General features: G+C 36.9%; 1 protein-coding gene across 4 annotated transcripts in view; it reads left to right on the forward strand.

Annotated features, from left to right (window-relative positions):
* DIAPH3 (diaphanous related formin 3) overlaps window positions 1–13,627 on the forward strand; it is a 217,587-nt gene that overhangs the window by 26,198 nt on the left and 177,762 nt on the right. For all 4 annotated transcript variants that reach the window (XM_065678158.1, XM_065678159.1, XM_065678161.1 and 1 more), the window contains 5 exons: window positions 7,846–7,976; window positions 11,607–11,681; window positions 11,772–11,841; window positions 12,231–12,367; window positions 12,859–12,964. In XM_065678158.1, the coding sequence (XP_065534230.1) occupies window positions 7,846–7,976; window positions 11,607–11,681; window positions 11,772–11,841; window positions 12,231–12,367; window positions 12,859–12,964 (519 nt within the window). The remainder of the gene's footprint in view (window positions 1–7,845; window positions 7,977–11,606; window positions 11,682–11,771; window positions 11,842–12,230; window positions 12,368–12,858; window positions 12,965–13,627) is intronic.

Here is a 13,627-nt window from a genome sequence, read left to right on the forward strand (position 1 = left end):
GAACCCAATCAGTGTCCATTTTTTACTTACAGGGATAATGCCTGGTTGTTCTAGAGAAGTGCAAGGAGTTGTGTACCAGGCAGTTTAAAGATTAAATTGGCATAAGAAAAATCTACTTAGTTCTTTCAAAGTGTGTACTGAGTCCAGGGCTAAATGCTTCAGTGCTCATACTGTCCTCAGCTCTTTTGAATGTTTTCAGTTTCTTTTGTTTGATTCTCTTATTCTCACTGCTCCCTGTATGTAGACAGATCAGTAAAAAAACGCCCATATGTAGTTATAACTAAATATTGAGAAGACACTACAGTAATTTAAATGAGCTTGTCTACTTATATCTTACTGTCTTAAATGATGTACCTTATTAGTGTAATGCACTTTTAGGAAGGTAGGTGCCTAGTGCAGGAGTGAACTGTCTGTGTCATTGGCACTGCAGGCCTCCACATGCCTTCTAAAACCTCAGTTGTTTCATCTGAAAAGCAATGTGATATTAACTTCAACATCATCAGGATGCTAAGAATCCCTTTCTCAAGAGAAAGGTTTTCATGTTTTCAGTGCCTGGCACTTAATACTTGCAAAGAACTAAAGCCTATTAGCAGAGTGGGTTTCCGTGATCTTTCTTTCTGAGTGCCATTTGCAAGAAATACTTTTTTGTGTGTCTTCGGTTGTCATCACACTTATTTTTTGGCAATGGAGCTTCTTGCACTATGCCTGAAGCAGCCATACAAGGTACTCTACTGAAGAGGACAGGTCTGTTGCCTCCCTCAAAGTAGTGATTTGTTCCCACATGCTGTTGCCTTGTGTGTTTTCATAAAGCCCCCATAGCATTTTTTCCTTTCTGTTCTCCTCCTCTGCTGCCAGTGCATGTTCCCCACAGCTTTCTGCTCTGGGAGGTCAGTGAAGACTAACTTATGCAGGAAAACTTTTGTCTTCACTGAACTCTATTTCTGGTGTTCTATTCTTACTGGAAATGGCATTCAGCCATTGTAAAACTGGGAGGAGCTGTTTCTGTGATGCATAGTGTCAGCTGTTTCCTACAGTAGTGCTCCAGATCAGTTCAGCTTAGTGCCGGAGCTACTGGAATGGGAAACTCCTTCACTTGCCCTTGCAACTCTTTGTTCCTGGCATGTTGTTTCATGCCTCTCTGAAGATACAATAGTGCACTGCATGCGCAGGGTACTCAGCTAAATTTTGGTGTACCTTGACTTGATGGAAGTGTTATACTTTTCTGAAGAGCTGAAGAAGCTACTGACTTGTATGCAGCTAATCCCATCTCAGGTCTTTCTTTCTATGAGTGATGCTGCAGTAACATCTGATAGTAGGTACCTCTCAAACTTTAAGCAAGCAGGGAGTAACCTGTATTGTGTTGGGACAGATATCCTCATTTGCAACTGCTGTGCAGAGTACAAAGCAGGTTTCATTAGGGTGCATTAGAAAGGGTGTGGTTAGTAGGTCAAGAGAGGTTCTCCTCCCCCTCTACTCAGCCTTGGTGAGGCCGCATCTGGAATATTGTGTCCAGTTCTGGGCCCCTCTGTTCAAGAAGGACAGGGAATTGCTTGAAGGAGTCCAGCACAGAGCCACAAAGATTATTAAGGGAGTGGAACATCTCCCTTATGAGGAGAGGCTGAGGGAGCTGGGTCTCTTTAGCTTGGAGAAGAGGAGACTGAGGGGTGACCTCATCAATGTTTACAAATATGTAAAGGGTAGGTGTCAGGATGATGGAGCTAGGCTTTTTTCAGTGATATCCAGTGATAGGACAAGGGGCAATGGGTGTAAACTGGAGCATAGGAAGTTCCACGTTAACATCAGGAAGAACTTCTTTACTGTAAGAGTGACAGAGCATTGGAACAGGTTGCCCAGGGGGGTTGTGGAGTCTCCTACACTGGAGATATTCAAGGCCCGCCTAGACAAGTTCCTGTGTGATGTACTGTAGGTTACCCTGCTCTTGCAGGGGGGTTGGACTAGATGATCTTTTGAGGTCCCTTCCAACCCTTGGGATTCTGTGATTCATTTATAGCACTTATTACAAAAACTATTAGGCTGCACCTCTAAAAATCACTGAAAAGGAAGCAGCCTCTGACGATCAGACTATAGTCAGATCTTCATCACTGACCTCAGTGTCAGGGTTTGTTTCTTAGAAAAGCAGAACTCCTTTACTCCTTAATAAATCACATCTCTGTTATTGATGCATCTAGAAATTCTGCTGGCTTTGGTAGGGCTGCGCTCAGGTGCTTGTTTAGGTACAGATATTGTGACCTACCTCTATATGGTGAGATTTTGAGACTCAGAATGGTTTGGGTTGGAAGGGACCTTAAAGATGATCTACTTGCAACACCCCTGCCATGGGTAGGACACCTTCCACCAGACCAGGTTGCTCAGAGTCCTGTCTAGCCTGGCCTTGAGCACTACCAGGGATGGGCTTGCCACAGCTTCTCTGGGCAACCTGTGCCAGTGTCTCATCACCCTTATGGTGAAGATTTTTCTTCCAATGTGTAATCTAAGTCTGCCTTCTGTCAGTTCAAAGCCATTCTCCCTTGTCCTGTCACTTTTACAGGCCCTTGTAAAAAGCCCCTCTCTGGATTTCTTGTAGTCCCTCTCTAGGTACTGGAAGGCTGCTCCAAGGTCTCCCTGGGGTCTCCTCTTTTCCTAGTTGAAAAAGTCCAACTCTCTCAGCCTGTCTTCATAGAAAGTACATCGTCCAGTACTCCACTTTGCTTAGAGACTTCTTAACAGTTGGCTGAAAGCATGCTTCTGTATATATGTCTGTATATCTTTGCCTGTGAGCTTGCTGTTACCATAACTCTGAAGAATGTGTAGAAGAATTGCAAAGACTAAACAGTCTTGGGGCTTGGGATGCTAGTAGTACTTGATGAAAAATTTGAATGATAGCAAAAGTTGTACGCTTGGAAGAATTCTACTCAAGTTCTTTAGTATTCTGTTAGTATTTCCTTGTATAGTGTTTAGGTGAAGCCTTATTTCTTCCTTAAAAAGATTATTGTAGAGATGTATATTGCATATTGTATAAACCATCATGGCTGTGAAATTTTGAATGAAATTTCTGTCTGCTGTGTTGTCATGTCTTACTTATCAGGGAACACTTAGAGAAGGGAACAACAGTTGTGTTTGAAGGCTACTATGTAAGTGTGAATTCTCATGTACCAAAAGCAGTGTGGTTCCATTTGTCATTGGAGATTATGTCCAATGTATTTTCTGTGGTTTTGTACCTGTTGTATGTATTATGATTATTTGAGGTTAGAAGCAGCACCACATTAAGTGATGTATAAAAATACAAAGATGTTCCAGTCCATGTTATGGAGTTGATACTGAAGTGGGAATAAAAGCAGCACTCCAGTAATGTTACTCTACCAGAAGTTTTGCTGTTCTGTATGTTGAACACACACGAACTGGGTTGTTAAAGTGAATTTTCTTCACAAGACTTTGTTTTTGTTTTGCAGCTTTTACTCCCTTGTAATGTTTTAACTGAATTAATTAATGCTGACTTCATACTGCATCTGCTCACAGACCAGTTGTTCTTCAGTTGAGCAATTAAATTTCTAGAGGCACTGATGCCTCAAGATATTTCCTGTTTCTCAGTTAACTGAAGCGTTTTGAACTTAAGCAGCTTTTCCCATGGTGAAATGTAGTTAATATAATCAGTTTCACAATTGGTACCAAATGCAGCTCTTATTTTATTTAAGCACTGGCAGATGTATCATATTCTTATTATGTTGCAGAACCTTAGCATAAGTATGAGTAAGTGGTACTTGGTACTGTGGGTGTGTTGTACAGACATTCATAATTCATTGGCATCTTTTGTACAGGGTAATGTTCAGGTGGGGAACTGCGCCTGAAACAGGATGTCTGATACTGTCTGGATATTGATGTGAGACTCCATTGCTTGTGAGACTTAAGTCAGAAGAGACTCTGAAATGTTGTTCTAGTGAATTCTTCTAGCCTGGTTAGGCTCTTGTCTCATGGGACCTTTCTACTGCACACATTTCTATCGATTATATTAAATTACTTCCAAAATATCTTCTGTCTATCTTAACTATGTATCCTGTCCATATGACTATCCTATATGACTGTTTCTGCATCAAAGGAAAGCAATTTCGCTGGCTTCTTATAAGTACCTTAGTTATATCCAGCTTGGTGAATTTTACAGCAAGAACTGCTGGAGGAAGTCACTGGAAATTACAGATTCTCCATATGCTTAGGCATACAAGTACTGCTTATGAACTAGTCTATGCACAGCAGGAGCTGCCAGGAGAATTTCTGGAACTTTGTTAAATTTCTGACTGGAGACCTCCTGTAATATTTAGTTAAATACTTTGTCACGAGGGCTGCTAGGAGTTTGTTTAGTCATCTTGTCTCTAGTCAGTCTCATCTATGCCGAGACCAGCTGGGAAGATACAGGATTGCATAGGGAACTGTATATTCATCCAGGAACAGCCTTGAGCCCCTGTTACACCATAGTTACTACAATTTCTTCCTTATATCACAGCTGTAACTTGTATTCTTCTGACTGCCTCAAGTGTATATATTGTCTAGTCTTAAAGTGTTTGAGGATTATTGTAACAAGATGGATGTGCTCAGTATTTAATCTCTTGAACAGCCAGGCAGAACCCCTTGTCAGCAGTTCCCCTTAGCTGGTGAGTTTGTACTGTTTTGGTCAACTCATGGTGTAGTAGCTTTTACTTTTCATGTTTTATCCAGTCTTTGTTCTGATCACTTTATTGTTTTGTTTAGGGTCTTCTACATTTGGCTTCAAGATTGCTTTCCAGCTGTGGTTTTGTTTTTGTGGTTATTGTTGTTTGGTTGGCTCGTTGGTTTTGTTTGTGTTTTTTTTTTTTTTTTTTGCTTGGCTTTCTTTTTCCTTCCTCTGTAGATATAGTTGTGACAAAGCTGTAGGGGAGCTGAGCTTTCTTGTTTTCTGCAAGTGCAAGCAATTCTACCATCTTGGTGAGGAGCATAAATTCTTTATGGAATAAGTTTGCCACCTAGATTGAGTTTTTTGAGGAGGTAGTGTTCTGTTCCTGACATTACGAGAGCATACAGTTAACTCTTCGGACCCAGAGAATATCTAAAGAGGTTAAGGTATGTTCCCTTGCTGTAGGGCCTGACTTGAGTATTATGTGGGTATGAACTAACACAGAACATGAAAGAAAACTGAAACACTTGATTTTTAGGTTTGTTTTTTTTTTTTTTTTTTTTTTTTTTTGTCTGTGGGAACACTTGTTATGGATCTTTTATTCTAAGATTCCCTTCAACCCTCATCCCTTCCTGGCCATCACTTCACATTGGAAGTGACTTTCATGTGTAAGCAGATGGGGATCTTCATCAATTCAGAGGCATGTTTGGAATCGCATTCCTTGTACGATATGTGGTGTACCAAAACATAGCATGAGATGATGTATTTTCAGGGTGGTTTCTGTCAGTAGTGTGTTTTTGGCGTTTGGAACCTATGTTTCCTAAATCTGAGGAAATACAGGTGGAGCAGAGAAGTAGTGAAGCCTCCAGTAGCGCCTCACTGTTCTGTTATCATAGTCATAGAATAGAATGATTAAGGCTGGAAGAGATCTCTAGAGATTGTCTTGCCCAACCCCTTATCTAGTCCATTTCTTAATATCGCTGATAGAGGAGACAATACAGTCTGCAACCTGTTCCAATGCTTGACCAATCTCATGGTTAAAAACTAAACAAAAACAAGGGGGAAACTTTGTGTTTGTTTTATGTTTAAACAATTTCCTGTATTTCAGTTCGTGCCTCTTGTCCTTTCACTGATAGAATTCCCCTGAGCCTTTTCTTAGGGCTAAATAATCCCAATTCTGTCAACCTCTCCTTGTACAACAGATGCTCATTTAGTCTTGCCCACAGCCCTTACTGGACTCATGCCAATGTGTTCATGTCTGTTCCATCCTGGGTGAGCCCAGAAGTAGATTCAATACTCCAGATGTGTCTCATCACCACTGAGCTGAGGATCAGGGTCATCTGCCTTGAAGTGCTGCACTTCCCTATGGTCAGCTTATCATCAACCAGGATCTTTGTGTGTTTTGTTGTGTTGTTTTGTTTTGTTGTGTGTATTTTTTTTTATTTTTTTTTAATACAAACCTACTTTCCAGCTGGCTGTTCCCAACACATATTTCTACATGGGATTATTTCTCCCAGGTTCAGGATTTAGCAGTCCCTGAAATTCCTTTGCCCATTTCTCTTGTTTGTTGAGGTGCCTCTGATGTGGCACCACAGCAGTCCAGTCTGTCATCTGCTCTTGCCAGTTTTTGACATGACTCCTCTGCTAGAAACAGTTTTATCATCTTTTACTTCAGGATGAGAATACTTTTTTTTTTTTAACACTTCTTGAGGATCTACCGAACTGGGAAAGCATCTTCTGTATAAAGCTCTGTATAATAACATAATGAGACTGCCTAGCCATTCACAGTGGATAACTTCAAGTTGTTATGGCATTGCAAGTCTAATTATTTTCAATTCCTGACTTAAGCCGCTAGGTAATCAAGTATTATTTCATAAATCTCTTTAGTGCTGTATGACAGAACAGTTGTGTTTCTCTTCTCTAAAAAGGAGCTATTCCAATGAATTAAGTCAAATATAGGTTGTATACCCTATTGTGTGCCTCTATTTTTAGAATTTAGATATATTCTGCAGAAAATATATTTAACCTTCTCGTGTTGTAAATGGGTATTAGGTGGAATAGACTTGTTGTTTTGAACCATCTACAAATTTTTTGTCTTTGCTGCTATTTAAAAATAGAGGGGAGAAGGTTACTCTTAATAATAGGGTCAATACTTCTTAGATTCCTTATTTTAATTGCAAATTATAAAGCTTCCTTAGTTCAATTCAACCATTTTGTTTACAACCATGGATACTAGATTTTCTTCAAAAAAGTTAATATCTTGCATTTATTTTAAGCAACGCTTGACAATACAGATTCTATGATGAATCAAAGCCAGTGTCTTTCAACCTATTTTGCTATAAACTACTTTTGCAATGTTGCATTAACTTGCTGTTACATTTTAATTTCTATCGTGCCGTTTTCCATGTCCCCATTTGCTTCCCCATCTGCCAAAATCCAAGCCCGAAGGTTGAGTTATGTCCTTATGTTATTGTATCAATAGTCATATTTGTGTTGTACTGCATTCTCACAGATGGCAAATACAACAAATGAGGAGCTGTGATTTATCTTTGGAACTTTAGTGATTCTGAAGAAGTCTTTTTTTTTTTTATTGCTATTATTTTTTATTTTCAAGTTATTCTGCTTTAGCTGTTAGAGACAAAGCTAATCTGTTTTTATAATCCCAGTCTCATATACTCCCCATCTGAAGGACCTTTAAGGGAATAGCCTTTTAAACCAGTGTCTACAAGAACTCAAGTTATTGCAGGAACATCCTGAGTAGTCTTCAGTTGCACTGGTTCTTTTCTCTGTATTCTGTTATGACTGTAGTCACCCTCCTGGACATGTGCCCTGTGATCTCTTCAGAGCACCTCAGAGTTGTTTTTTCTTCTGTTGAGTACTGAAAATTAAGATTCATAAACAGAATCCATTCATTACAAAAATTGCATTTCACCGAGTGTGCATGATACATTTCTACATTTGATGCCTGCTGCTTTTGACTACTGATTATAAATTTGTTCATAAATTGACAACATTTAGTCAGAATTTAGCATATATGTTATATGGACACAGTTACAGGTTTAGGACTAAATTATATACCTATCTCCTCTCCCGCTCTCCCCCTCCCAGGTTTTTCAAGGAACAGAAATGAAGGTTAGCTATTAGTAATCTATTCAAGTTCTATATGTGCCAAGTAAAAAGTGAATGTATTTTTTGTATTTCAGGGAAGTCTCAAGAGCAGTCGGAAGATTTCACCCCAAGAGTTTATTCAAGACTTAAAATCTGGGTTAACAGAGGAAAGACTAGTCACTTGCCTAGAATCTCTTCGTGTGTCCTTGACTAGTAATCCTGTCAGGTAACATCATTAATACACATTGCAGAGATTAATTATATTCTTTATTTCTTAATGAATTAAAATTAATGGATCTGTAGATGTATAGGTTTCAAAATTTCAGTTAATGAATGTATATGAATTAGTGAATGTACGCTTTTACTTTTATTATGTATCTTCTGTAGGTCTTTTTTTCAGTAGAGTTCACCAATCTGTACAAGATAATGTGAAGAAAATGCAAAGCCAGTGTAGAGCAGAACAGTTCACTTTGTTTTCTGATCAAATAGTCAAATAGCTAAATAGCTCTAAGTTGTTTTTTAGTTTGTTTTAGTTGTGTGAAGGACTCTCCAATGAGCTTTAGGCTTTCTTCCTTGCTGCCTTCTAGTCATCTTTGCTGTATCTATGGGGTTTATCTATACAGAAGGTAGTTTAGTTTACCTGTGCTTTTTTTTTAAAGAAGTCTTAACTCTTGAGTAGTTATAACTCTAACACTGATATCAGTCTTTATGTTAAATTTTGGTTTGATACATGCAGATTGATTTGTAGATGCTGGCTTTTTTTTAAATAAATTATACATTTATTTTTTTTCTACTCTTTTCAACCTTTTGTTTTAGAGTTCCTATTTACGCCAGTTGTTGAACACATGATTTTTAGAAACTGTTTTGGGTTTCAGGCTTGCCTATGGTGGGATGTGATTAAAAAAGGATTTGGCAACTTCCTTCTGCATCTGGCCTAGCAGAGTTGTTGGTGTGGGTCTTCTGTATGGTGGCTGCTTCTTTCCTTCTATTAATTTGTTTTGGAATTGGATTATTTTATTTGGAATATGCAGTAGTTCACATAGGAAGAAACATGCTTTACATTAACCAGAATTATTCTGATAGAGGGTTTTACAGAAGATACACTTCTTCCAGGAATGTGAAACTAATTTTTGGTATACTTTGTTATTCCTTCTTTATTTAAAAATCAAAAAACAAAAAACCCAAATATACCTTGCAAAAAAAAAAAAAAAAAAAAAAAAAAAAAGAAAAAATCCCAAACAACCCCAAAACAGAAAAACAAATGAACCTCGCTAAGACCACATCCCTTCCCTTCCCCTCCCCCCCCAAATTAAAAAACAAAATAAACCCAACCCCCAGAGGCATTTTTTATATTTTTTTTTTTTATTTACACATATGTTGATTTAACAAAATCTTTTGCTTGCTAGTATGTGTCTGGAAATAGAAACACAAAATGTGTGACAGTTGAAGTTTTAGAGCAATCTCTTCTCTCTGTTGTTTATATGACTGGATAGTTTTCTTTTTTGTATGTGATTCCCCTTTGCTGCCACTTTCCCATACACCAAAGCAAAAGTTAAACCTCTTCCTCCCAAAAAAGGCAAGCCCCATGAGCTAATTCTGTTTTCATTTTCAGAAGCTTAGTGTATTTTATGTCAAAACTTCAAAGCATGCTAGAAAGATTACGAGGCATTGTTGATATCAAAGTATTGCACTGATAGTTTTGAGAGCTCAGTTTCTTTAACTTTATTGGTAAAATAGTTCTAGATTGCAATACCGGCTTTATGCTTGTTCAGTGAAATATAAGCTATGGTAGGCAGAAAATTTGATAGTTGAATGTAAGTTTTAATGTGACCACAATTTATAATTTAAGTTTGAAGCATTAAGGAGAATTAAGGAGAAAGAAGTGTAAAAGATCTATAATGGTTAGATTGGAGTGAAATTTGTTATTAAGCTAATGGATATATGGCCTAAGAATAGCTCAGGATTGCAACTAGTAGAACAGCCTTCTGGTGTATTGAGTGGTGCTGGAAAAGACTGTTAAGATAGACCTCACTAGGCTTAAACAGAGCATCTTAAAATAGCCTTAGTAAAAACCTGAGTTCTTCTGTAGGGTTTATATACAAAAATAGCAAAAAATGTAACAATGGCACACTGTTCTTCATAAAAAAAAAAAAAAAAGTGTGGCGTAAACGTTTTTACACCATGCCTCTTTCTTTGTAATGAGTAATAACAGTTGGTGTTCATTGGATATAGATATTAGTGACTTTGATTTTCCTATTAGCAGCCAGATCTTTGAGTAAGAACTTAGTTTGACACATAAGTACTGAACTCCAGTCCAGCTGCTATAAATCCGTGATTATTTTCAAGTCCAGCTTCATGTCATGTGGACAATAAGAAATAACTGATGAGACTCTGGGATTTTATTTTGTGCACATATAATACCTAAGAATAAGTCTATGGGTTTTTTTTAACAGGATGAGAATTCAATTTACATCTAGCCCAGCAATCTTAACACTTGTGGGCTGTAATCTTTTTGACAATATATAATTTAGGGGTTTTTGCTGGTTTTCCAATTGCTGTACTTCAACTTTTTAATCTTGTTGACACTTCAGTTTTAATGCAAGAACTGGTTCTATAACATTGTTTCCAATTAGTCATTTTTATAAAATGTATTTTTAGTTCACAGAGAAAATCTGAATTAAGTGATATTAAGTTTGGACCTGGTACTTAGAAAAATGTGATGAAATCTATGGCCTACTGCAAAACATAGTGTTTATTCTCTGTCAGTATAAAAAGAAAGCTTCAAAGGGAAAATGTTTTCACTGATATAGGCACTTGATCATTCTCAGCATTCTCAGCTGAAATGTGATTAAAAAATGTCTCGTAGGGTTATCTTTAGGTCAGATTTGTCCAGTTACATCAAAACCAATTGATAGTTATTTGCCTAATCAGTTTCAGAACAAAGCACCCATCCAGGAAGGACAAGATGTATTTTTATATATATTTACTTTTAGGGGACAAACAGATAAAGGCATCTGATCTGATTCTCTCATCCTGTAATTTTAAGTCCATTACAGATCTGTATCTAGCAGGTATGAAGAACTGTTTAATCCAATCCTATGATGGGATTAGAAGTTTGTATTGCAAAAGAGCTATTGCATCTCCCTTGTGTTATTTCCGACAGAACAGCTTATTATTTGTCACTAGTAAGGCCACACCATTATAGGAATATCCAAATATTCTGGCTACTAATCAAAAGTGGTGATACCCAAGTTTTACCCAACGTGTACAATGGTGTGTAAATAGATGAAACAGAAAACAGTGCACAGGCTGTAATACAGCTGAAGCAGCTGTTTCATGTAGAAACAACATGCCAAGGTCTAAGCTCGCCAAAAAATAGCTTTGGCAACAGCTGAAATTTTAAATTTCTGTTGTGTTCACTTGGAGACATTCATATGGATTAATGTTTCAGGCAGCCACTTCTGCAATTCCTTTAGGTTTTTCCTTCCTTCCATTTACGGTTAGATTCTGACTTTTACGGGAGATCCTAGAACAGCATTTAGTAGAAATATGTTGCTTTTCTTCGCTTCCTTTGCAAGGGTTTCTTAATTACAATTCTGTGCCAAAGAATGTATAATCGTCAATTTAAAAGTTAAAACATAATGGCTACTGCAAGTATTTAATATTTTTAATTTAAGGTTATCTAGTTACATCCGTGAGTGGATGGAATGCCTCTTAATATTCTGTTGATTAGAGAGTCCGTTTGGGGTTTTGAAACGATCCAGTTATACTGCTCTTATTCTGACAATTCTCATTCACTGTGATTAGTCCTTTTAAATGTCAATTCTTTCTCATTTCTTTTTTTCTTTCTCCCTAGCTGGGTTGAAAACTTTGGCCGAGAAGGTCTAGGGCTGCTGTTGGATGTTTTGGAAAGATTGGTTGATACAAAAAAGTAAGGATCATTTCAGATAGAATTGTTGGCTTTTCTTAATAAGTAAACAGCATTTAATTACACTTTTTTTTATAATTTTTATTTATTCAGCCAGGACAGAGTTGTGAAGAGGAGTCAGCATAAGGTTATACAGTGTTTGAGAGCCTTCATGAATAATAAGGTATGGGATTTTAATTAATCTGGAACTATAAATTACCATAGTTCAATCAGATGAACATGTACACGTTCGGTGGGTATAAGCCTATGTTTAATCTGGAGAAAGAGGTATGTTGGTCAGCTGCGGTTTGAAGTTCTCTCTGCTGCCACTTTCACCGGAGGTATACTGGGATAATAATGTGAATTTTTGATCCTGATGTCTGCCCTTATTACAGAGTAAGCGACCCAACTGGGACTTTACTCTCCTTCAACTTTTTTGCTTGAGTGTTTGATGGACTTGAATGTCATTTGAAATATTTACTTGAGGGAACTGTCACTGTCTTATGCTAGATATTCAATACAGTCATTTGGATTCCATCCAACTCTCCTTACAACTGATCTTCTGTTGTTTAGTATGGATTGGAAAGAATTCTGGGAGAAGAGAGGAGCCTTCTATTGTTGATCAAAGCAATTGATCCGAAGCAAACTAGCATGATGACGGATATAGTTAAACTCCTATCTGCAATGTGCATTGTTGGAGATGAAAACATGTAAGTAATGTATTTAGCCAGAAATAGTAACATAATTTTACAATATCCAATATTATAGTTGCATCTGAATGAAAAGCGAAAGTTTTCAACTTCAGATTGAAATTAATACCTGTGCTATGTTGTCAGTTTTCTGAATACCTTTGTCTCTGTTTTTTTTTTATTATGGTCATATCAATAAGAGTTTTCTTTTTGACATGTGGATCTACTGGTTAAGTGGAAGTAGTTGCGCAGCCATTCTTTTGATTGAGTTTTTTTTTTTTTTTTTTTTTTATTTTTAGCACTACTTTTAAAGGTCCATTAACCATTTTAATCCAGTAAGTAATTTTTTGTCTACGGAGGTCTCCAAAGAAAACAAGTAATGCTTAATCCTCCTACATTTGAATGCAAGAAATTTAGACAGGTGAATACTTTGGCAACATGGATCTTCAGATAAGAAATCAACATCAAGGTTAAATCTCTCTCCTGAAAGAAATGCTTTTCTTTTCTTACAGCCTTGAAAAAATTTTGGAAGCTGTAACAGCAGCAGCAGAAGAAAAGAATATTGATAGATTCTCTCCTATTGTAGAAGGCCTTCAGGATAACACAGTTCAGCTGCAAGTAAGCAAATTTTTTTCACAAACATCTGCAGCAAGTATAATTAAAATCAATTATTTTTCCTTACTGAACAGGTCCTTAAGATAAAAAGAAGGAAGAATACATTTTCAAATAAAGGTCTAATTTAAAAATATTGTATATAATGTTATCTTTTAAAAACATGTCATAGGAAGATTCAGTGTTGAGAAACAGTGGAGTGTTTTAAGTTCCTTTGTTGGTATCTATTTACTTTAATATTGCAGACTTTGGGACATAAATTTGTATGTATATTTGTTTGCAAAAGATTATCTCACTTCGGGCAATATTTGCTGAAACTTAAAGATAAATAACAGTAAAAAAAGCAAGTTTTTAGGCAGCTACTTTTTATAAGTGATGTTTAAATCCGTGGGAAATCTGTCCCTCATGCCCACTTGATTTCATAAAATTGCAGCGGAGAGTCTGAGGAAAGAAATCCTTCACCTTATTTTCAGTTTGTTTCAGTTGATGTAGAGTTTACTGCAGAAAGGCACAACGTATTATAATGTATTTGTGTGATCATTATAAATGGTCTAAGAGTGTAAATATTTACATTGTACTGATTTTCATGTAATTCAGTTGAACTGAACACTGTTCATAATTGTCATTGTTTATGAATATGACAAAAATAGTATAAGATGAATCTCAAGT

The sequence above is a fragment of the Lathamus discolor genome, chromosome 4 (assembly GCF_037157495.1).
Source record: "Lathamus discolor isolate bLatDis1 chromosome 4, bLatDis1.hap1, whole genome shotgun sequence".
NCBI lineage: Eukaryota > Metazoa > Chordata > Aves > Psittaciformes > Psittacidae > Lathamus > Lathamus discolor.